This window comes from Astatotilapia calliptera, chromosome 20, assembly GCF_964374335.1.
Source record: "Astatotilapia calliptera chromosome 20, fAstCal68.1, whole genome shotgun sequence".
NCBI lineage: Eukaryota > Metazoa > Chordata > Actinopteri > Cichliformes > Cichlidae > Astatotilapia > Astatotilapia calliptera.
In genome coordinates, this window is record NC_137441.1 from 9,484,952 (window position 1) to 9,510,425 (window position 25,474).

At 40.0% G+C, this 25,474-nt stretch overlaps 1 protein-coding gene across 3 annotated transcripts; it reads right to left on the reverse strand.

Moving 5' to 3' along the window:
* Positions 1 to 86: 86 nt before the first annotated feature.
* Positions 87 to 23,423, reverse strand: prickle3 (prickle homolog 3). 3 transcript variants are annotated; one of them, XM_080294623.1, is made up of 11 exons: positions 23,200 to 23,423; positions 15,021 to 15,100; positions 7,752 to 7,935; positions 7,462 to 7,575; positions 6,761 to 6,898; positions 6,300 to 6,503; positions 4,149 to 4,335; positions 3,064 to 3,405; positions 2,667 to 2,972; positions 2,174 to 2,566; positions 87 to 2,082 (listed from the first exon to the last, which is right to left on the reverse strand). In XM_080294623.1, exons 1-11 carry the CDS (start codon positions 23,239 to 23,241, stop codon positions 1,622 to 1,624), a joined length of 2,451 nt encoding a protein of 816 aa, XP_080150749.1. In that variant the 5' UTR covers positions 23,242 to 23,423; the 3' UTR covers positions 87 to 1,621. The 3 variants fall into 3 exon arrangements, with proteins under 3 accessions (XP_080150749.1, XP_080150748.1, XP_080150750.1); XM_080294622.1 differs by having other exon boundaries at positions 15,021 to 15,103; XM_080294624.1 differs by lacking the exons at positions 15,021 to 15,100; positions 23,200 to 23,423 and adding an exon at positions 11,132 to 11,235.
* Positions 23,424 to 25,474: the final 2,051 nt, after the last annotated feature.

Genomic DNA, 25,474 nt, shown 5'->3' on the forward strand with positions numbered 1-25,474 from the left:
TACTTTTCCAATCCCTCCATGATTCCTCTACATTATATCCAGACAGTTCCTGCTGTTCAAAGGTCGGTGCTGAGACTGTACACACATTTAGGCAAACAAGTTAAACAAATTTACTCATATATGCAGCATACAGTCAGAGAAACACAAGGGTGTTACAGACTCTTGCTTTTGCCCCAAATAAAACCAGCAACAACAGTGACCTACACCAAGCATAGAAAAATAAATGACACTCCAATGACGAGTGAGTACAGACTTTAAGAACGTTTACAGATTTTGCAGCGTTTCATTTGAACTATACAAAAAAAAAAAGATAAGCGACCTCCAAAAACTCACACAAATTACACTTTTGATTTTCAAAGTCTGAAACAACCACAGTTTGCTGAAGTCATTAAACGTCACCTCCAAACTACTGGGCTATTCAGTGTAAGTATAACTGTAGTATTTTACAGCCACATACAGATTGCACATAAGAGCACAGGAAAGTGGTTACAGTAAGTCAGACATAAAAATATATTCTTTTTACAAAATGTGCTGGAGCCAGTTTAACAGATATTTTTGCCTGGTCTGCAGTCTTTGTCCCATCTTAACTTTGCTCTTAAGTCAGTTGGATATAACTTAGATGCAGCCTCCAGGAGTGAGAGGGCTCAGGAGACAGACACCCTCTCTACATTTGTAATTAAGGCTGAACTGGTTAATCCAGAACCATACATCAGGACTTCCCTCAGGGACTTTACATGAGCATTACCATTTCTTCTCCACTCCCCTCATGTTTATAAGCCATTGTCGCATGTCATTAACTTTTAACCGCGCTCTGTTTGTGTTTTCTATTGTTTTTTTGGTCTTCACCTCTCTACAACCCTCTTTTTCCTCTTCTCTTTCATCTCACACCTCAAACTGGTTGCACCACACAACTGCTCCACCCTGATCCTGGTTATGATTTCTTCCTCCTCGCTGTTGTCAAGTGCCTGCTCATATGGGAACCTTACTCTAATATTGTGGGTTCTTCAAAACAGAAAACACAGCGAGTTGATGGTTGCATCCTGAGCTTGACTTGTGTGTTGTATTTAAAGTAATCATCCTTTGTATCTTCCATTTTTTCCGGAAGAGAAAACGCTTTCTGCAGTTAGCTGTGCAGTTTGAGATGGCCCCTCAGCTTTATACATCAGCCCGACTTTAATTTACACTGTATCATTTAGGCACATTTAAACAACAGTGAGAGCTTGTCTGTAAAACTGGCCCCAGGTTACATGTGTTACTGTGTGTTATGGTAGTGTTTAAAAGTTCAGTTCAAACAAGTATGAGCAAACTTACAAAGGTGTGTAACAAATAATGACTCCACATTGCTCCATTCATCACTGCCTGCATGACTCATTCACCTCAAAATGAGGCGTCAACGGGAGGCAGTGACTTCTCTCAGGTTTATTTTGCTTCCCTTTGCTAAGTCAGGAACTTTGGCTGTGGTTCACCCTTGGATAAGTCTAAACATGTCATCTCGATCTGACATTACATCGCTGTCACAAAGCCGATAAACATCAGAATGATGATGGTCATTCGTTTTTCCTTTGCACCATAATCTAAAAAAATAACATGCTGTGTTTTTAACGTGGTTAGCTGTTTGTGGTTAGGAAATAGCACAGTTTTTATCTTTGTCCTTTGCACCCAGGCTGTGAGCTCTTCTCCGCCTTATGCTGCCCCTCAGGCCAAAGTCCCTCTGCCCCTCCTTCCCCTCCTCTCCGCCTACGTCTTTGCCCTCCTCGGGCGGCTGCTTTCGAAGTTGCGGGGGTAGAGGAATGGGCTGTCCCAGGAAGTAGCCCTCTTCCTCTGAGTCTGAGGATGAAGAGCAGGTAGAACAGCAGTCTTCGTGTTTGTATTGTCCCGGATGGAGAGTCAGAGAAGAGCCATCGGAGCCGCCTCGGCTGTCTCTGTCTTTCTCGCCTCTCCAGTCTAGGGAGTCCAACCTGGGCCTGTCGGATTGCGAGCGTCGAGATCGCCTCTCTGACCCCTGGTGTAGAGCAGGGTCTGAAGGGATGCGGGAACGACCCCAACCTCGCCTTAAATGGCGTTGCTGGTACGAGGATCCATCTGGAATAAAAAGAATGAGTAACTATGAGAAACACACACAAAAGAAAACTTCATTTGAATGAGTTAATATTCAAAGTGCCTGAAGACATACCCAGCAGATCCATGTGTGGGGGGACGCCTTTCTTCAGATGTAACCTGCTTCCGAAACCTCCCTCCCCCTCATCTTCATCCTCCTGGTTTTCCTCACCCTCTTGCAGCCCCTCCTTATTCTCATCTTCATCCTCATCCTCGTCCATAGAGTAGCTGCTGCTGATTGGCTCTCTGAAGCTGACTCTGGCTGTGTTGCTGCGAGTCAGCGGGGGTGGAGAGTCACAGGGTCTGTCCTCTGGTTGCTGGAGTTTTGGTGAAGGTGAATCCCGGGGCAACAAGTCACGAGACTTCACGGGCAGGGGAGGTGGGAGGACCGAGGGGTTGTCCAGAGGAAGAGGAGGCGAGTCAGGTGAAATGAGTTTGTTCACATGAGAGTTCTTTTGAGGAGGATTTGCTGAAGAGAGAAAAATAGAAGACATATTGTAGTTAAGAGACAATGAAAAAGGTTATAAGAAGCATATAATAGTCATGCCAGTATCAGTGGTTTCTGATACCTTGCATAACTTTATTTGTCTTTTCCACCCAAGTTCTACAGTCAATTTCAGTAGAGGTTCCTCTTGAATTAAGACCACTTAGTCCAGTACTTCCATTTAGCTGTCCTTCGGGCTGGGGACTACTGCCTGGAAGTTTGATAGCACAGTTCCCTGGAAGTAAACTGTAATGTGGAATGTCACTGGGCCAAGAAGGACCTAAGCCATTCCCTAAATGAATGTGTGGAAGAGGTGAGTACGAGCCTCTTTGACGAGGATGATGACTGGGTGAAGGAACTCCATTCTGAACTGGAGCCGTGCAGTGGACACCTGAGAGAAGCAGAGAAAATAAATGTGTTACAATAAGCACAAAAACATAATCCATGTGAACTCACTGCACAACAGCTCCACCGTTATTCACCTCTGGTTTCCACTGCAGTATGAATGCAGTCTTTTGCAGGAGCTATAATGGGGTTGATGCCCTCTAGTGGCTGCAGTGGAGAACCACACTGTAGCTTGTGGTGTTTCTCTGCTGTCCCATACTGTCTGTTATGGTGAGGCGATCTAGTCTGCAGAGCAGAGTCGCAGGAATCCGAGTTATTGGGGTCTTCTCCCAGAGAGCAGGACCTGGAACAGAAAATAAGGCCCCTGCGAGGGAGGAAGGGACGCCCCAGGAGAGGTAGCTGACAGCGGGCGCAGCAGAAACACGAGTCCACAGCGTGCCAGTGCTGACCGTCGTATGTCATTTGACCCTGGTCGATACCTGAGGAAATATTTGTGTGTCAGCTGTGGAATTTTAAAATCAATCTTTATTACCTCAGAACACATTTAAAAGCAATGCATAACACTTTATACTATTGGTCAGTAGTTACTTGTTAGAACTCTGACATTAGTGATGCGAGTGATGTGCCCTTAGAGAACAAATATGGTGTATTACAGGCTTCTTTGTAAGAATATACCATCATCAGAATATCTGCTTACGGGATACATGTAAAAGTTTGCTTAAAGTATCACGACGTGTCTTTGCTTCATCACAGCTAACACCTTTCTCACTCAGCACTACATCCTACATGAAAAAGACAAAGGGTCTCTTTAGCATACAGGAGATCACATTACAATGATGCAGAGCTGTTATTAAAATGATTCACAATTTAAAAAAGGCAGACATCATCTTCATGCTCTCAGGCAAGTATTGCAAACGAATCCAGATCCAGATTTTTTAAATTAATTCATGCATGCTGATTTTTTAATTTTCAGGCATGGTGGAGGTGTGCAGTCTCTAGCTGCTCTTCTTGATATATTAGTAAATTATTATAAGTCCTTTTGTAGGCTCTGATGATGAATAACAACATGCTAAAACTATGCAATATTATAAAAAAGTGACGTCAAAAAGATGGAATGATTAAAGACAAATAAACACTTACATTGCTGGTATATACAAATTAGGCTGGTAATGTGAAAACATGGCTTCACTATAAACTTAATTCATTAAACTTAGTTCAGTACCTATGTGTTCTCCACAGGTATCACAGTACTCTGCGTACAGCGACTCGTAGCAGGAGCAGCAGTACGGTCGACTCTCTCTCATGATGTAACGCTGGCCGCCCAGAGCAGCCTCACATTCAAAACAGCAGAAGTGCTTCATGTGCCAATATCTTCCTTCAGCCTCCGTACACTCATCTGCTAGAATAATCTAGGTTTAAAAGAAAGTGAGAGACAGAGAGGTAATTTCACAGGTACAGAAGTAAGTAAACTTTAGAAGACTGAAGAACTAGGTTAACAAAACAGAGTACAAAATATCCAATCAGTGCCGTTCTGTTTGTAGGCTTAGCCACTCCCTGGGTCTAACCGCCAGTTGTAGGTCAGTTGCGGTAGATCCATTTGTCAACTATCTCAACTAATCCCTTAAGTCACAGCGATGAGCTATTCAAAACCAGAAGACACCAACAGAAAATTCTACAAATAGCATGCACTGGTTCTGGGAAACGCTAAAATACAACAATAGCCAATCTGGGAATGGCTACATGAGAAAGGAAAGATATTTGAACTGGATATTCTGAAGTCATGCACACTTATGTCCCTTATTATTTAATGACAAATGAAGCAGACATAATATCTGAAGCTGATTCAAAGTCTTGAATTTGTACTTTAGCTTTTCACTATAAATTTACTTATGAGGCCCAAAGAGATGTCAATGCAAGTGAGGAAGGCCATCATAACGAGTGGCCAAATCAACAACCTGCTCCACCACAGAAGACAACTAAACTGCATAATGACTTATGAGAATTATTTCCATGGTTAAGAAAAACACCTGCATAACATCCAGCCAAGCAAATCAAGGACATGGGTACATCAAAGTCTACAATTAAGAGAAACCTTTATGAATGGAAATACAGAGTTTCCAAAACAATGGTAACCATCAAGAACAAGAAGGCCAGATTAGATGTTGCAAGAAAGCATTAAAAAAAAAAAAGATTCTGGGGAAAAAAAAAATGGACACATGAAATCAAGTCACCTGATGCCAGCCCAACAGACCATGATTTTCAGTTATTAAATACAAAACTAAATTCAGAGACCCACAAATAAGCAGCAACTGAAGGCAGCAGCAGTAAAGGCCTGCCAGTGAATCTAAAAGCAGGAAACAGAATTTGGTATGTCCATTGATTCCCCTAAGGCAGTCATTTTTTACACTTTATCCAAGTATAGAAACAAATATTCATATTTAAAATTAAAATTAATGTTGAGCCTCTGAAAGTGGGGAGTATGTAAAAGATGTGTGTGATTCCAAAAAAAGTTAACATAAATTTCTTTGTTAAACCCCTTTAATTAAAGCTGAACGTCTGCACTTAAATCACATACTAACTGTTTTATTTACAATCCACTGTGGTGGTGTACAGATGAGAAAAAATACAAAAATTGTGTTCTGTCCAAAAAAATTAAGAACATAACTATATGTTTTTCTCTCCTACTGTAGTTTACTTCCACAAACCTGCAAAAAAACATCAACAAACTATTTTGTGTAACTTCCCAGTTGTACTAATAGCCTCCCAAGTGCATTTAGCAACTTGGCATTTATTATTTGTGTTAGAGAACAATGCCACCTGTGACTAATTGACTAATGCCCTCACTATGAAAATTCAGTCACTGCTAACTCTAACTAACTCACTAATGTTTCACCCATTCACGTCATGTTTTATGACATTATGCTGACTTGCTGGCTCATTCTCATTCAGCTGCCTGGGGATGGACTCAAACTCCACCATCTTGGGCTGCAGCTGTTACTGTAGCTCTTGTTCTCCTCTATAGATTCGCTGCTAGCTAGCAGGCCACTCTAACCAGAAGTAGCAGCAGGTGGTGCACCGACACTCGTGTCCAAAGCCTATCATCACCAACTTCTCTCCAGGATGATAGAGCTGGCGTGTGGCCGTGGAGAGGCAGTTATTGTTTGTTAAAGTAAGTCTACTCTTCCTTGTACACCTCATATATATAATTCTTTAATAACACAAGTGTGCACACTCCCCCTTTTGCATGCACTCATGTATACAAATAAAATACATTACTGTGGGAAACATTTAAAAACATTTAATACTGTTGTTGCTGAGATTTTATATTAAAACAAAAAAAAAAAAAGCAAGAGGATTTTGGGGAGACAATCACCTCATCGCAGGCCTGGCAGCGGGGCTTAAGCCTTTCAGCGTGGTGCCGACCGCAGTATATCTGTCCATCCTGGTAGAAGTAGATCAGATCGACCAGCAGTTCGCTGCAGGAGGCACACTGGAAACACTGAGGATGCCAACAGCTGCCGTGTCCTGCCCGACTCGCAAACACGGCTATATCACCCCCGCAGATCTGTCTGCCACACTGGAAAAATAGATGGGTGTGGGGTGGTGCAGAGGGAAGCAAGTTAGGTGGTATATCCTTTGACAAAATGGTAAATGCTCCAGGTTGCACAGCAATTTACTTCCACAGCCCTGTAATCATGTGGCCCCTGAGCTGTGCCTGTATCTACTTGCACCTACACTGACTTCATTCTTCATGACTTGGACGTGCTCTTTTTATGCTTTCATATGTGAGGTTTATAACTTTATGTCGGCCTCAACAGGAAAAAAAATCTCTACCTGCTGGCAGATTGCTCCAGTCATAGTTACTGGGAAAAGTCTTACAACACCCCGGCCCAGGTTTTCTCTTTTTCTCTGCTGACTGAACAGACACAGCTCCTTTTTCTCCTCCTCGTCCAGAGAATTACAGTACTGGGGCTGAAAAAGACACAGAAACTCACATCAGCATTCAAACAACTAGACCTAAAGTATGTATGTATGAAGACTGTCATTAACAATTTATCTGTCAATTATTTTAATGACAGTAAAGTGTAAAACTCTCATCCCAAACCAAAAGATAGCAAGTAAGAGTCTGCGTTATCCATGTCCCCTGTATTTATTTTCAAGAAATATCTTTCTCTGTTAAAGCTGACATTCATGTGTTGCAGCTGTGAAACCTTTTCATTCTTTTCTTTAATATATTTGTTGTATAATTGAAGCAGAAAGGACCATTATTAAGGATTAACAGACTATTTTATTGTAAAACTGGCTTTAAAAATGACTATAGGAAGAGATTAAAATATAATTTATTTTTTCCAAAAGTTGTGAATTTCCTCTTTACCTACCAATCACCCAAAAAAGAAAAATTAAAAGAAAGAAGCTTAATAAAAAGAAATAAGGCTGGTTGTTGATTTTCTTTGTTGCTTTTTTAAACTAAAAAAGGCACATCACCCCTATATTCAAGTCTAAAGCATCCAAAGTCAGAGTCGCAGAGATGTTACCTCACTGTCGTGGGCTGGAAGCTGGTGCAGCAGCTGTTTGATTCGGTATCTCTCTCCTGGACTGTTCACATAAGGCACCCTGTCCTCTGGTAAGCAGCTAAAATATTGGTAAACCTGAATGACAAGACAATTATGCTCATATAGAGAATATAAACACCCACTTATCCAAATATAGAGCAATTTAATTTACAACCAGTCTATGCACGAACATGTCCAAGTAAATGAGCATCACGTAGGCCTGCACAGCATTAATTTATGTCTCGACTTCTCTTGTGCACCCTGATTGTTACCTGTTCAGGCTTGAGCCCAGGTGGAACCCATGCATACTCCTCGGAGGCGCAGCCTGAGTCGTCATCAGAGATGGAGTGTCTCTGGAAGTCAGATACTAGCTTTGTCATCATCTTTTCCAGCTGCCCTGGCACCGGGCGCACAGCATGCTCTTCTCGTACACACTTGCAGTGCACACAAATCTTCCTGTGGAGACAGAGGAGTTCCCGAGGCAAAACTGAACTAATGTCAAAAATCTTGGTAAACACAACTCCAAGTGTTCTCCTGGATCTTCGAGTGGCCAGGTGTAAAATACAAAGTTTTTAACCTGATTTCAGATGTATCCGTAAGATTTTTTTCACTGTGACCATTAAAACATATTAAACATTTATTTAAGCCAGACTTTTATTAGGATTAGGCCACATTAATGCAGACACTTCCACTGTGCATAACCATATTATTTATGAACACACGCTGCGTTGGAAACATTACGTCACAAACCGGCCCACACACTCTGCGAGACTCCCTGCCGTCACAAATTACTAATACAGCAGTTGTCACAATCTGATTAGGGGCTACGCAATCTACAGATCACTATCTCAGACCAGTTCATGCCCTCATTACACCAAGATCTTACAGGATCTGCATCAGCGCCAGCACATCCAGAGTATTTTTCTACCAAACAAGCAGGAAATCAGGTCATTGGCATAAGCTTAGCTGTCAATCCGGGGCAGTTAGGACTGGGAGGTGAAGACGGGAGCAATAATCTCCCTCAGCCTCGTATTACAACCTATCTTGTCCTCAGACTGTTACAATCAATCTGGTGGTGGGTGTGCCTGTGTGTGGGACCAGTAGAGTCAGAATAAAGTGCCCTGGGCTAACAGTGAGGCGTGGGTGTCACGTTTTTTGTTGTTGTTTTCTGGAGATTGAACAATATGTCCATAAGCAGCATGTATTGCATGTGTACATCTCTGTTGCGATTGCATAACAGTCTGCCAGCTGGCACTTGTGGCTCAAGTTCACAAGGCACAAAGCTGCTTTATATCAGCGCCCAACCCCCACACGACCAAAAAGCCCGCACACACCATCACACAACTGCTTGTAAAATGCATGAGCACTCCACCTCTAATCAATTGCCTCATAAAAATCATCCAGGTGACAGCCAGTAATCACTGCATGTCTTTACCCAACACAAGGTAATTCTTGAATAGTTGACAAAACAGAGATGAGAAGTACTTCTATGGGATTCCAGTTCCTTTTCTCAGGCCCAGAACTGCACATTCAGTATATGCAGCTGTCTTGCATTGGCATGTTCTATGCACATGGCTGCCAAGCAGTTAGCACCAATATAAATAATTATAAACACAGCAAGAGAGCTTAAGCTAAGCTACAGTGGCACAAATCTGTTTCCCAGCTGTATTTATGTGGATTCCTATGCAAATAAAAGGTTAGGGGAATGAAGATGCTCAGCAGGTGACCTGGCACTATGGGACACAGATGGTAGATTCTCCACCCTCTCACCCCACCAGTACCACCAGCAGTCTGCGCACCACGAAAGCATTAGCAAGTGCTTTAATTACAAGCAGGTGCCAACTCTCACATGCAACCTACAGTTACCGAGACAAGAGCCAATTTGGAAGTATGTGGGGTATAAAGGTATTACAGGAAAATCTCAAATTATGCCTCTCTGTGCAAATGCCTCTGCAGGTATTTTACCAAATTAGGGTCCCTGTTTGAACAGATGCACATGCCAAATTATTGACATATGCTACACTTTGATAAAACACGTTCCGTCTGATATTAGCCCTGTTTTGTCTTTTATTTACACACATTGTCACAGATCATTGAAATATCCATTTGTTTACATTTATAAACTAATTTAAAGGGTGATTTTTTTTTTAGCAAGATTTCTGTTCTGGTGGATGAAACTGTATGACTGAAATCAAGAACAGGCTACAGAAATGTGATAGTAGTGTCTAGTAGTGCCTTTCTTCTTTTATACAAAGATGGGGTACACGCACATGTTCCAAATGCCCTGTAAATATACAACCATAAATCTAAAGGCAGTAACCCCAGTATATGGTTATCTGCAGTTATCGTACAGAAACTCAGGAAGCTTTTCTAAAACATTCCCATTTTATGGCTCTTTTGCAAGTAGCTGTTTGATCATGACTTTAGAAACACACAAACAGAGGGCTATTTCAGCAGTGCCATTTACCAAGCTGTGCGGTGCTGAGCCTAGTCCTGTTCTATTACTTCATTCACAAGCCTCTGATGTAACACATCTGCGCTCTGTCCCCTCTGGATATGTGCAGCGCCACGTTGAGCACTGATGAGTCAAAAACTCTACCAAGAACGACCAAAAGAGACAACATCCAGTCAAAAAATACTTGCATGACATTTTTAGAGCAGGTTCTGCTGAGAGTTGCAATGGTCCCTGTCGGCTGCTATTTTGCAAATGGCAAAAAGCACTGAGGGTTTTTGATTGGGTTACATATCGTGAGTGGTGCCTTACTTAACAGAAGTCTGCCGCTTAAATAAATTTTAAGATTGATTCAATGATACCACTTAAACTGGTTAAAAATCCTGGTGATAAAAAAAAAAAAAAAATGTAGTGCTGTGCCCAAACTTTTTAAATGCAAGAAAAATGCAGCATTAATCCAAGTGCGACTACTGCATGCAAACAAGAAACACACCACTCAACAGTTTGTAACAAAAGAAGCCAATGTGCAGTTTTTTAGTGGGTTTTTCTTACATGTGTAAGAAAAAGTTAGTTTGTTTTTATTAAGACATGGCAGATGACGCTTTCACACTCTGCCTCTAAGCTTGCTTTAGCCAACCAAATCACAATCACCGATACGTCCGGTAAAACTGATTCTGTTATTGTTAATGGTGTATCTTTTGTTTGTATTACTGGCTATAGCAACTGAATAATACTAAATGAACTTAATAGTCTGACTGAAAACATACAGATAAGAAGTGTGTGTTTTTCCACCGACAGAATGATTAAATGGAAAGATAAAAAAAACGAAACTAATGATTTACAATTTCTTCCCTTTGGTTACTGGGCTAGCCAGTAAAACTTTACCCTGCACTATCACTGATTTCTAAGTCTTTAAATAAAGCCGCCCTTCTATTATGTTACCATGTCCTCAAAAGGTAATGCGCGATATATAATAAGCCAGTTGTGTACAAGGAGGGATTGAGTAACAGCAGTATCAGTACATCAGTACCTCATATTGCACACTATACAGATAATTTTACAAAGTGTACAAAACAACATAAAGTCAGACTAAGGAACAATAATCATCTAAAAGCATTTTCCTTCACATCTCCCAACTTAATTATTATTTGAGTTTCTTTTCTGTCTAATCCTAACAGTAAAATCTGGTTTCTCCATTACCTGTTGTAACCATGACAAATTAGTCCGGCTTGGCCTGTTGATGGAGTCCCATGCAGACTTGTTCTGTTCTTGCATCCAGTAGGTTCCTACTGCCTTGCCGTCTGTCTGTCAGTGAGAGCAGGATATTCTTTGGCAGGTCCTTTCCATCTGATAATTTCTCTGTCTGAGCAGCTCTTTTCAATGTCCCCCTATAGCCCCCACTCCCACGCTCCTCCGCCCCGATAGTAGGTGCAAACAAAAGGCTCTGAACGGAACCATACACTACACAAAATGCAAACACAGATCTCAAAGTACACACAAGCCCTGTGACTTTTAAATCTGCCCACAAAGATAAGCTAAAGTGTACATGCCATGAACGTTTCAATTAAGCCTCTCAATTTACTCACGCTGCCTTTGAAGATATGAAACATCAAGTGACAATCACGATGCATAAAGTCACTGCGTCTTTCCTCCCCTGACCAGACTGCTGTAACTGATTCATAACAGATGGACTATCTGTAGCTTGTATGCAGTTATTAATCATAAGCGGAGCAGATTTTGATCCTGTGAGCAATGCTGTGCTGTAGAGTGGAGTATTTATAATGTTATGTGATCAAGATGGCCATGCATGAGTACAAAGTGTCTCTAGTGATATATCAAACCGACAGCATGGCTCATGGTCTCTGTGAAGTCACGACACATCTCCGAAGTCATAGCGGCTCATCCGACTTTGGTGAAGATGAATGATGAATGATGAATGAATACCAGGAAAAACATGATTGCTCAAAAAGACGCAGCGTGATTACAATCTTTTAATAGAATGACCTGTTTTCTCTTTTTTTTAGGATCAGCATCCGAGTCATCAGAGGTGCTTCAACAAACAGTAGATTATCCCTTTAGTCTACTGACAACAAATCAATCTGCAGCTATTTTTGACCTCACTGTTGCTTCTTAAATCTAAACACTTGGTGCTCATAATATAGTCCAGAGATTATGTTTTCATTTTGATGGTTACACAGACAAAGAAATGAAAACAAAAATTTACTTTACTACTGCTTTACCTGTTTCTTTTGCACTTTAATGGCAATATGATTGATCAGGAAGATAATCAGAAGACTAATCAATACTGACAAATTTGCCCCACTACAACTAACTTCAAGCAGCCTATCTAGGAAATTATAGTTAACTAAAATAAATAGAAAAAAAACATGTGTGGAAAAACACATTTTATTAAACTGAAAAACAATACCCCATCAGCCTTTTACGGCTGAGAGGTACGATTTGTCAACGTGTTTGTATTTTTGTATTATATTATTTTTTAGTAGTTAACAACAATCCAAAAAGTAACAACCATATCATAATAACAAACGTAAAGTAAAACTGAACATTTTTGAAGATAAAAACAATGAAATGAAATGAGGAAACCTACTGGAAACTAACTTAAAACAGTTGTAAACAAAAAGATAAAAACTGGTGAAAAAATAAATAATTCTAATCCAGACTGTGAGTGAACCTATAAATCAGCATATATTATTAAAACTGGTGAGGGGTCTAGTATAGCAGCCATATGATAACTCTTTAAAATGCTGCTGCTGGTGTGATAATCTATACCTGCAGCAGGGAACTGTGAACTCTCCACAGATCTGGTTCTAAGAAGCAGATGGGCCTCCTCCCATAACTCCCTGCCACTAATTAGTGACAGAGTAATTGCCGCATGGCCACCCAGACTAATAGCAATGGCGACTTTGAACACTTCTGAAGCGTGTTGGGGACCTGTGGGTCAAAAGTAACTCAATTCACTTGCTGCTGGGCAGCGGAAGCACCATCTGCCCCCACCTCAGTTTAAGCTGTGCCTGATAAAGCTCAGGATGAAGATGGATCACTTCCCTCTCACCGAGCATCAGCAGCTGAGCCTGTGGTCACTTGGAAGATCTTCTCCATCAGCAAAGGTGTGAGTTTAAATTGGTTATTTAGACAGATGCAATTAGTGCCAGACTCCGAGGTCTTAAAGTCTGACCCCTATAAATCTCAATCATTTAATCACTTTCATGTTTTCAGTCTTCTGGATCGCCTAAGAGACTTACAACGTCTAAACAAGACATTTATCCTTGTCAGCTCACCCAATGTCATTTCGGATCTGCCCATCAGCCAAACGAGTAATGAAAAAACGTAAACAATGAACTACAGCATTTTGTTAATGCTACACAGATTAAATGCACTGTAAACAGATCAACGTGCATGGTAGAGTGCGGCACACGTGTTTCAGATTCCGTGCTAACTTCTAAGCTTTTATCTTGACCCGAATAGAGAGAAAACTGAAAAAGGAAAAAGATAAAATTACAGGCTTTTGGCTTTATGAAGTACACATTCCTGCCTTTTGTTTTATTCTCTCATCACGAGGCCAGTTTGTCTCAACCATGTAGTACACATTAGGGGTTATAAATGCAGCCTTCATTATCAGGAATAAATCTTGTGTGTCAGTGTCAAACCCTGTGATCATCCTCAAGAGTTTCTGGGTCTGTAAGCACCAAACACAGCACAATGTAGTTGAATCACCTAGTTTCCTTCTAAGTGACTCATTCTTTAATCTTTAACCTCTGAAATAATGTGAACAACAAGCAGTAACCCTTAGCTTTGTAGTATTTGTCGAGCTGGAGCAGCCTCTGTTTTTATTCCATACATTAAAGCGTAATGAAACACAGAAGTCCCATCTGAAAAAGGAAAAGTGCACTGAAAAGCAGAAACTGGAGAGACAGAGGGGGGTTTGAAGTGGTTGAGAGGGTTGCTATCACAGCAGTAAGGCCTAATCTTATTAGCAAGATTGACAGGATTAGACTAACCAGAGACCCCACCAGCTGGATATACACTAAAGGACTAAAAGAGAGAGGACAAGGAAAGACGGGCTCAAAAGAAAGCACACAAAAACAGACCTGACAGAGGAGGTTGAATTGTTCATCAGGAGGGACTTTGGTAGTGTTTAACAACTCTGAACAAATAAGTAAAAGAGGTATACAGCAGTTTAAAAAGTACGAATAAGACAAATTAAACCCTCTGAACACAATGTGGACATGGTATGAAAACATTTATCCCCAATTTTTGGGTCAGCAAAAAAAGAAAAAAGATAAGAAAAATTTAACTCGCCATTTATCAATTTAAGTATTTTTTGCCCATTAAAAAACATTCAACTTAAGACTCATTCCACGCAATTATATAAAAAACAAATTAAGGTGCAATATAGGGCAGTGCAGGGCTTTGTATCTACCACTGCTGTGATATAATGAGCAGTCATGGTCATGTAGCTTTCCATTGCCCTTGAGGTCCACCCATCTGCAGTTCAGCCATAACGTTACACTTTTTCTGCTCATACATGCTTGGAACGATCTTGTCACTGAAGTGGATGTAATAGCAACGGGATATAATAGCGTGGCTCAAGCACGTTCATCATATGTTTAAGCCGCTTGTTTTGCACAAAGGAATACGGCCTCATGCCAGCAGCTATAAAAACCCCAATAGCTTTTGTAATAGCTTTAGCCCGGTGGGATCGGGCAGCAAAGGGCTGCTAAAATGCCGCAAACTCCTCTGCTCCTCCACTTGGACCACTAGCGCTGACCATGACTATCACTTGACAAACTGACCGCGCACACCACACACATACTTTTTTTCCTTTTTAATGCATACATGTTTTTTGTTTGCAAAACAATTAAATAGCTAAGGGGTCGTGTTTCTATAAATCACGTTTCCAGCTAAAGTGGCATAAAAAAAAAAAAAAACAGCCATAAAATCATTGCTTTTATACTTTGTTTTGCTTCTGAAGTCCAGCAGGGCAAAATGACTCTACGGTATGAAACAAACATTTCCTGCAAAGCTCACAGGCACCGCTGTCAGTGTTTAAGAGTCCTACAGTTCATACCTCCAGCCATGGACACGGAAGCCGGGGCACTGGTCTCCGCAGCGCATACAGGGTTGGCCTCTGTCTGGATCCTCTTCCTCCTGCTGAATAAAAACACAAATCACTTTAGCTCACGTAATTTCTGACTGGAACATGATTCAATTGTGCCTTTTGGCAAAAGACACAAAAGAATAAGGATATAGAGTGTTTGCTAGACATGAAGGAAAAGCATCAACGCCGGAGTGAGCTAACGAGTCCACCTAAGCCTCAAGCAGAATGTGCTTAAATTCAATCACTTCAGTCTTTAGTTTAGCATGTTTGTGGGGGGAGCGTGGGCTGTCATTACTCGTCTTAACCAGTTTATTAACACCCCCCATCCTATTATACCAAAACCTTACCGAATACTGCAAGCTTGGAGTGGCAGAGATAGACATAATATCCATGTGTTATGTCAGTGCAGATAAAGCAGCAAACAAAACGGCCAGGTATAAAAATGGTTTGGGCACTATGAATTAGGGGTGAGTTTCAAGACTGCTTTCTATATTAACGAGAAATCCCTAATATGGACAGTTTTGATTTTCAAAGTTTAGGTGAAAATGTTGATTTTGCTATGGCTGTGGCTGTCTATGTATCATGTCAGGTAAATGAGCCATAAACCAGACCTTTCAACCATGTTTGTAGAAGTTATTTCAGACTAATTAGCAGATACTGATGTCTGTGTTGCCCTTGAATAGCCTATGTTCTATTCTAGTTAACATTAGTTGATAGCTTAGCACGCCACCCTTTCACCAAAATATAGTCATTTCTGACTCAAAGAAACCAACATGGCAGCAGCCAAAGTGTTAATACTGAGGTTTTGAAATGTTTGGTCAAAGAAATCACTGGGCCACATCCTACTGGCTACATTTATACCATCTATGACTTACATGTTAATACTTCCAACTTAAAAGCAATAAAAAGCAGGTTTAGAGCCTGGTTAAAGAACTGTCTTGGGCTCTGTGGATTCAGCTTGCTAAATGAGCTTGCTTCCTTTACCCAACAACTGCATTCTACCCACTCGCCTAAATATGGTCACTATTCTCCAGCCCATCTATCTTTTATATACAGTCAGTGATGTGTACTTAACACTGTATTTGTACTAACACTGTACTTAAGGCACATAAACCTAACATCACTGATAGTTTGAGTAGATACTGTGTGCTCCGGTACGCCATGCCTGTACATAATAAAGTATTCTTATAGCTGTTTGTGTTTTTAATCAATGCAGCAGTGGGTGTTTAATTTTCTAGGTTACAAAATACACACACACACAATGGTAAGTGATACCCATAATTTGGCATAACGATCCCCTTACAAAACCTGTTTACTTGAGCTCAGCTCAGCCACACAGTTACATATTAAACTCAACAGTGAGTTCAAGCAAAGCTCTTTGTTTTGCAGAAATATATGGAGGAATACATGACAGGTAGTTAAATCCCAAATATTCCTCCTGCCAAATATGCTGACTGAGCATTGCTGAAGGCAACTCCGCAGCTTAGCACTAAATCAGCCGCTTCATATCTCAGTTCTATTGCTGCAGCTTTACTGCATACACAAAGCTCTTTTTAGAGATGGGAGGAAGGAAGCAGACACAGGATGAGAGCTGCACCCTTTCCCTCTCAGTATAGTTACTCTGTCTCTACCTTTTTTTCTCTAGTCCTTTAATATACACAACCTCTATCTTATTTGAGAAGAACTTACTGTTGACAGAGGGGAAAGCTTACAGTTCTTCCCAGGTTGGTAAACAAAAAGGAAGCTACTTAAGTGTTTTTCCCTCTGCTGAGATTCTTACTTTTTTTGGCCACAACTGGTTTGAAATTCTACATTAAAAAACAACAACAACACCACTGAGTTTAACAAGCGAAGTAATAAAATGCAGATATGTGATACAACACGGTACCTGTGCGTGCCTGTTCACCTGTCTTTATTTTTCAGGCCACACTAACCACATAATCATTGTTATTCACGTTAAGCCTGTTTTCCCAAGCTGAGATATTTATGAGCCATCTCAGAAACTGCAGCACATTACTTTGACTAGTAATCAGGATACTTCGCTTATCTAACAGACATCTGAGGGCTGAAAGTATATTATTAGTGGAGTAAGAAACCACAGAGGCTTAAACTAAAAAAAAAAGTTGCTTCAATTTTAAAAAATTTGATGGTTTGAGGAGTTATGTAGCTGTTTTTAGGGTTGATATATTGAGGTATTTTCACTAATGACAGCACAGAGCTTCGTGGGAACTAGTTAATCCAGAACTACTGTATGAGTTATAATTTGCATGCCTTTTTTAAAGCTTTGCCATTTAAAAAGAACACGATGACACACACTGGGATCAGTTTTACTCCACGCTGCCTTGCTAATTTGGCTTGGACTGCTGTTAGCAAAGCCAGGTATGAAAAGTGACAAGACGGGTTAAATGAAGCGTTCAGATGATTTCTGGGTGACTGAACCTTTCAGTTGTTATTTCCTTTGGAAGGAACGGCTGAGATGTCGCACTGACAAAGTGACAGACCGAGCCCTGGAGGCACACACTAAAAAAAAAGGTCTGTACATCTAACACAGCCCTACATATTGCATTTATTAAGGTTTCAGCGAATGAAAGTGAATAGCTGCAGGATAAAAATGCTTTTGGAAATTGTAGCTGACCTGATATGATTACACTTCAGGATACTACAGGGTGTTACTACTTTTCAATTCAAAGAGTTAAGAAATTAAATGACACTTTATATGTTTATGCTTTCGCTGTAATTTCTCTCCATTCAGACACCCTTTTGATATTTTAAGCAAAGCAGAAATTGATTAACAAAGTTTCTTGTGCCGGTGCACAAAAAAAAACTGCTTAGCTGGCCAATTTTAAGAAGTGACATCAACATCACAGAGGAATAGAAAACAGATTTAAAAATGTTTTCTTGCTCCTTACTGGATTTCACTTTTCGTAAGAGAAACCAGTGAAACCGATGCTTGACATTTGTTGCACTTGTCTGAAGGTGTAACACAAGTAATTTGACAAACATTATAGTCTCTCAGCCCCAATAACAACAGACATGGAGAGCCAACACTACAAAATTGGACAGAGATTTTGTACTCTAAGTCTACGTAACTTTCAAGAACAATGCAGATGTGAATGAAACCCATAGTCTGTTTACTGGGCAGCACTGGGTGACTGGTTGCAAAAACATGTGCAGTTGCATGAATGTGTATATAAAAGCGTGCCTCTCCAACTTTGATCTGTGACCTCAGTAAACACTTTTCCGATGACCTTATGTCTTAAATATTCAGTTTTAAGTCTTACTGAGAAATTGTGAAAAAAAAAAACAACGACAACAAAACGATTAACCAGAATATGCTTTAGGAAGGGTCTGACTTATGATTGAAGAGTTGCTATCCTATATTGTCGTGCCCAGTTTAATAACACTAAAAAAAATGGTTAAGTCGCTCAGCTCCATAACCTGCTAATGGATGATACCAAGGTGATTACATCCTCCAATCAGTTTATGGATTGTTTATATAAAGCCACAGAGTGTGAACATGTGTCTCTTTTTGTTTATAAACAAAATATTTGGGGGTTTTATTTTATCAAAAGTTTTGATAACCCGCCCCATCTCTTAGTTATGCTGCTATAGGTTGCTGGGAGACGTTCCATGAACCAATGAACATTTCTTCTTCTCTCTCTCAACTTTTCAAATTTTCATGTCATGAACGTTTGTCTTCTTTCTCCTATAGTTTATTTTTTGTCCTTGTCTCTCTACACACTCTTTCCTTTCTTCTATTTCAACTTACTCCCCAATCAGTTGTGGCAGAACGAGTCTCCAGGAGGGCACAGCAATCTGCCACAACTAATTGCAGATTGCTTGATTCAAACACTCACATGCTTTGTGAGTGTTTGACTCAAGACCCATTACACATGATTTAAACTTTATTGAGACTTGAGATGTTGACACGACTGTTTGTGAACTGCCTTCACAAAGTTCTGTAATACACACATTATACCATTTGGAACTTTCTTTTTTCATTCAAACAAATAAAAACAAAAACTTACGATTTTAACTAATACAAATTAGGTGATCATATCCACTCTGGAAACTAACTGAAACATATCAAAGTGGCCACCCTAGGCAGTGAAATTTATCAACTGATTTACTGGAACTATACAAAACAGATTAGAGGGTCAACATTAAAGCATAACTATTCACTCACTTAAGTGCAGACAGTAATGAAGAGCTAAGCATTGCCTCAATGGTGACGTAATAAAGAAAGAAGGATTAGGAATCCTGAGAAAAGCTTAAAATTACCTAAAAATGAGCCAAAAGAAGAACATGGAATCATATCTGTCAGTTCTATATTGTCTTATCAAGGCTACACAGACCTGAAGGTTTTGTGTGTGTTTTCTTTCAGGCTTCCACCACAGATAAAGTGTCAAGTTTGCATCCTGACAAAGAGGTTTTCCTTTTGTGTTGTGAGTGAAGGATGTGATGGGAGTGGTGATAGGAAGTTTCTTCTAAACCGAGTGTGGGTAAAGTAAATAATACATTCACAAGTCCGGGGGGGTGCGGATCATGTGTTCACACTTTGAGCGGCGTCAAGACTTTTCATATCAGGTCCTTTGTTTTCACTAAGTAGGTATAAAGTTTAATCACGTGGCATGTAACCAGGTAATGGACAAACTGAAAGACTGCCAGCTTTGTTATCTGGCATCAGCATGCAACAGCACTGGCTAACCAGGGGTTACATGCAATAATTTAAAGGAAAGGATAAATAATACATCTGAATGATATCATGTGGCCCATACTGAGGCTGAGTGAGGTAGTGGAAAAAAAATGGCTCCCCACATAAGAGAGAATGACTAAGTGTTGGTTTTGGACCTCAACGCTGAGGTGTTGGATGGATTAAGCATTAACAGGAAAGGTCACAGGTTGGGGGCCTTTGTGGTCTTAGCACGCTAAGTGGACGCTCCTCTCTTCAAACATTCTACATTTTCAGTGTCCAACATAACACCTTCCCACATTGGTCCCCTGGGACCTGCGGATCTGAGTTTTAATTGCATGAATATACTTATAGTTGTAAATGTGAGTGAGTGTGTAAGTCCTGCAGCACCATTGTCACTTTTCTGCTACGTTTACCGTATTTTCCGCACTATAAGGCACACTTAAAATCCTTTAATATTCTTTAAAAAAAATCGACAATGCGCCTTATAATCCGGTGTGCCTTATATATGAATTCTGGTTGTGCTTGCCGACCTCGAACTGATTTTATGTGGTACACGGGGCTCAAAATTCTGTCAAAAAATGTTCTAGTATGACTTTGGTAAGCTACGAAGCCACACCGCTTGATGGATTGTCTGAGCATTACGGCTACCGTAGTCAGGAGCCTCGTGGAGTAATCTGGGTCCAAAACTCCGTCCCCTTCAGGTCCCAAAGTCAAACGAACACCACAGCATCACTGAGAGGTAAAAACTGGCTAAATTATTTCATCTTCAATAAAATGATCAGTGTTGCTGCTTTACCAGGTGTAACAATTAAGTTTAACATTCAGGCATCCATGAAAACAGAATTTCTTTAATTTAACGGAGTTAGAAGTTAGCAGGAAGTTAGCTCGCTAGTTTCCACCTAGCGAGCTAACCACCTGGCTACCTGTGACAGTAACAAACCCCGCTTTCCTTTCCTCTTACATTTACTTTAATTATAAACTTTTAGCAAATCAAGGCATTGCTTCACAGGTACAACTATAATTGGTGAAAACACAGTCACTGGCCAGAACAGGCCACTGAAATTGCCCGACATACTATTTTACTTGGCCCAAGCTGGGTTATGTTGAACCCTGATTTTGCAGTCACAGTAGAAAAAGCACATGTGTTACTAATACCATGAATTAAGTGACTGCACCAAGACTCAAACCAAGGCAGCTAAAGGGATTTCTAGTTGTGACACTTCCCCTTTTCCCTCTGTTATGTTTCAATATTTTTTAGTAAAATGAAATTCAGCTATAGCCACATCTACATCTTTATTGCTAGAAAAAGTAGGCAAGTTCAGTACACATTATCTTATGACAGCAGCTTCTCAGATCCCAAATAATTGTAGCATAAGAAAGCATACAGTCAAATTTGTCAAGCTGTCATTTGGGAAGGAGTTGAGAGCACAATTAAATTGGTTATATCTTAGCAGATAAAATTGCAGATTCATTATATCAATAATAGGGAAAGTAAGAGATCGCCATCTTGAACGACAGAGTAGGGTTTTTTTCCTTTACATATTACATCTACTTGAGAGCCATATGGGAAATATTTGAATCTAATGAGGCTAATCTATCACTTCAGCACTTGAGTGCTTCAGTAAATATATTATTTGAGACACTGTGGCAAGGAAATCATGAGTTTCAAATCGCTGCTGAGGGCCTTGTTTACTTACTGTGTACACAGTCTCTATTCTCAAATCATGTACACTAATTAAATTTGTAATCCAGCCTAAATCAAAAGGCTTTTGTTCAAATATGTGTTCAAAGCTGCACTGTGGGAGAGCAAAGTCTACAGTCTATGACTTATTTATCACATTTCAATGTCGATTACACCACATTTACGCAGAAGATTTCTTGAAGAATATTTACAAGAAAAACAACAGAACATAAATTAAGATGTCTGTGTAGTGCTGTTAAATTACATGACAATTTATGACTAAAATGTATTTCAATTGCCAAGAAAAGGAAGACGTTTAATTTTCCATCAATTTTCTTAACCGCTTAACCAGCTCAATGTCGTAAAGGCTGCTAACCCAGCTGAAACAGGTTGGGAATGGGGTATGCCTCGATCCATCAGAGGGTTAAATCAACCAATTTAGAATTACCAGTTAACCCAGAGGAAACCCATGCCACTAAAGGGGGAATATGAATAACCATTTAACCACATTTAATTAAACTGCAGATCATTTCTAATCTCACATCCTGGCATGAATTACAAAGCCAGTTCATCCCTACTGAGCCTCACATAGGTCTAAAAATTGTTTAAGTTAGACAATAAGGATTTTTCATGGCTTAACAGGTCTTTGGGCCAGTGACTAACTGCATAACCATGACTGGTCTGCGTGTAGTTAAGAAAAGTCTTTGATACCTTATTTAACAGAAGTATGTCTTCTTCTGTTATTTGCAGTAATTTTGCAAACAAACTGTACTTTAGTAAGAGTAAACTGAACTCCTTTTTGAAAAATGGTTAAAAATAATTATATTGGGCTGGCTGGTTGTCCTTTAGTGGAAGACCAAAATCTCTTTGGTCACCAACACTGTTTCCTGTAGATGCAGGAAAAACCCCAAAGATATATACATAGGTGTTTAACACTGGTGCTGTAAGATGAGTTAAACCTCACTTTTCTAATGCTGGTGTAATGAGAGTGTTGCATTAAATATTCATGATATTCATTAATTCTTAAGGACTGTTATTACATGCACAGGTAGGAACAGGTGTGTGCTTTGTGTTACGATGGAGTATTTATACAAATTAACATGAAATACTATACTTTTTTTATGTTAATTTCAATGTATAGGTTAGTTATAATAGTAGCTGGATCTACAGTCACTGAACTCACCTGGACGTTGACGTAGTCCAGGTGAGATGCGGAGCCAGATGTTCCGTGTCAAAACAGACGTAGGTGTTCTCTCGTCATCTAACTCCTGACTATTTAGGCTGCTTTATAAAGCAGCATTCCAACCACAACATAATTGAATACACAGCATGAAAGCTTGACAAAGGTAATAAACACGTCCAGGTAACAGCTACCCCATCCTAACCTGCACAGGTACAAAGATGACGCACAGTCACCCTTCTGACTACACCTGAGGCACTCGACATGATCCAAGAAACAAAGAATGTGGGACTCTGTGGCAGATAGATGATTCTATTTTTTGTTGTCCTATTTCGAGCGTAGGAAAAAAAATGTTGGAGGGAAACAAAAGCCAGGTGAAGGTGGGACGAAGTTCCGCTTGGGCTGCTTTCTGCGTTGGATTTCAATGTACTAAAAGTTCATTTCACGCCTGCTTTTACAATGAAAATGCTTCGGAAGCTTTAAATCACTCCAAACGCTACCTTGTGCTGAAAGATGATGATATTCAAAATGACCTTGAAAGTTATTAAGGTATAAATGTACGGGAAAAACAAAAAATAAAATAGGCACCTACCGAGCGGTTGGACCGTCGCTTTTTAGATCCGCGCAGGAACATGATGTTGGCTGGACGTTAAAAGCAGTTTTCCGGTGAAGAAGCAGAGCAAAGCAACGGCGAGCGACAAAAACTGTAAGTAACACGCTTGGTGTAAACTACATGCCGTTTCTTGCAGACTACCCCCGGATTCTTCTTTCCGTCTTTGCTAACTAACTAAGGAAGGAGTTTTGGCATTCGAACTGATAAACTAGCTTAAGTGTAAAATACAACCTCCGGCGGAGACTTCAAAATAAAAGAGGTACTGAAGTATATTCTTCTCGATTCTTGAGCAGAGTCAAAATTTAAGCAACGTTAACAAATAAACTTTAACTAAATATTCATTAACATTTTTACTTATTCAATTTATCACTTTGAAACCCATTGTTCAATCAAATTGATGCCGTGCCTTTTTTTATTTTGACTGTGTGGACACGGATCTGCCGCAACCTGTAACCTTGGTGAACCTCCAACTTTACCTGTCCTGCTCAACAGAGACTAGCCGACTGTCCCAAAGTTTTGGCCCGTACTTCACCTTGGCTACAAGGAAGTTGACATGGATATATGCAAAGTTTTGTAAAGTCTACCAAGACATTTTGTTTTATAAAATACGCACATTCAGAGCACAAGAGAAGTCAGCCACGTTGGCTTTAGCTTCAAATTAAATATTCCTAATGGGGCGACAAAATATGCACACAGATGGGGTTAGGGTGGGGGGTTAATATTACTCTCGAGTTCCAGTGGGAAATAGTTTGATAACATCCATCATGACCCCAAACAACGGATTATCATTGCACTGCAGGTCTTTAAAATAACACGGGTCATAATGGTTATTGCAATTCGAAGGCAGCAGCATCAAAGCTCAAAACAAAGTAGGAAAGGATTTACATAAACACACTGTAATCTCAGAACGAAGAGTAGGGGCAGCATGTACAAACTGCAAAAATAATAATATTTAGGGGAGAGAGAAAAAAAACTCAGACGAGATTACAGATCACAGATGTTTGCTGTACAAGGTCATTCAGATCCGGGCAGGAATTGTGTCAAATCATAGTAATTTCCGATCGTATCTGAATATTGCCCTGCTGATAAGGGGCACCAGCATAACTTTGTTGATATTAGATGGTTTTACACTTTCGTAGTGGCTTATAAGGAAAAACAGTTCACAATAGAAGAGTTGCAGACTGCTTCCATCTAGTGGCAGTGAAATATAAAACAGTTTAGAGTACAAATACATAGTATCTAAAATGTAGTTATGGTAAAAAGAAAGTGCATCCTCCTCCTCGTTCAAGATTTTACATTTCATGTCCTAATGAAAAGAATCTGGTCCTTTGTAGGTCTTAAAATTAAATGAATACAAGACAAGCAGCCCATCAATTTTGATGGGTTGATCTCTGATGACCTTTCCTTGATTGCCAACAGTTTGAAAAGAGTTATAAGACCATTTCAAAACAATTTGAAATATATCATTCCGAAGTGAAAATTATTATTTACAAGTGGAAAATATTCAAGACAATTGCCAATCTTTCCAGGAGTGGATGCCCAACTAATACATCTCAGACTCAGTTAGTCTCAGTTAAATGTTGAAGTTCATGACAGTGCAATTAGGAAAAAGATTTATAAATGTTGCTTGTTTGGAAGGGTTGCAGGGAGAAAGCCTCTTCTGTCAAAAAAAAAAAAAAAAAAAAAAAAAAAAAAAAGAACATGACAGGATGACTTCGATTTGCAAAGTTGCAGCTGAACAAACCACATGACCTCTGGAAGTCCTTTCAACAGATGTGTCCAGAGTGGAGATGTTTGGCCATAACATACAGTGCCACAATATGCAAAAAGTAAGCACGGCACAAAATCATTTGGACACAAACACCTCATACCAATTGCGCTGTAGAAGTGTTGATTTGAGCTGGTCTAGATCAGCTTGTTGGCTACAAAACCTGGATACATTAGAGTCAATGACTTGACTATGAACTCTGCTGTATAAGTAATATCTAGAGTTAAATTTTAGGCCATCTGTCCAGCTAAGGCTTTGCTCAAATTAGGTCATGCTACAGAAAAATAGCTTGAAGTACACCAGCAAATCTACAAGAGAATAGAAAAGAATGAAGGTGTCGCAATGGCCCAGTAAAAGTCCTGACGTCAACCTGACTGAAATGCTGTGGTGGGACCTTAAGAGAGCCGCTCATCAACGAATACCTGCAAACCTCGATGAACTGAAGCAATAGTGTAAAGAAGGGCGGGACAGAATTCCTCCACAGCA

Coding starts and splice junctions, on each gene's coding strand:
- prickle3 (XM_080294622.1), bottom strand. CDS start 23,241: ATGTTCCTGCGCGGATCTAAAAAGCGACGGTCCAACCGCTCG. Junction 7,576..7,751: donor CTGGGCTCAAGCCTGAACAG/GTAACAATCAGG, acceptor CTTGTCATTCAG/GTTTACCAATATTTTAGCTG. Junction 6,899..7,461: donor TTCCAGCCCACGACAGTGAG/GTAACATCTCTG, acceptor TGTCTTTTTCAG/CCCCAGTACTGTAATTCTCT.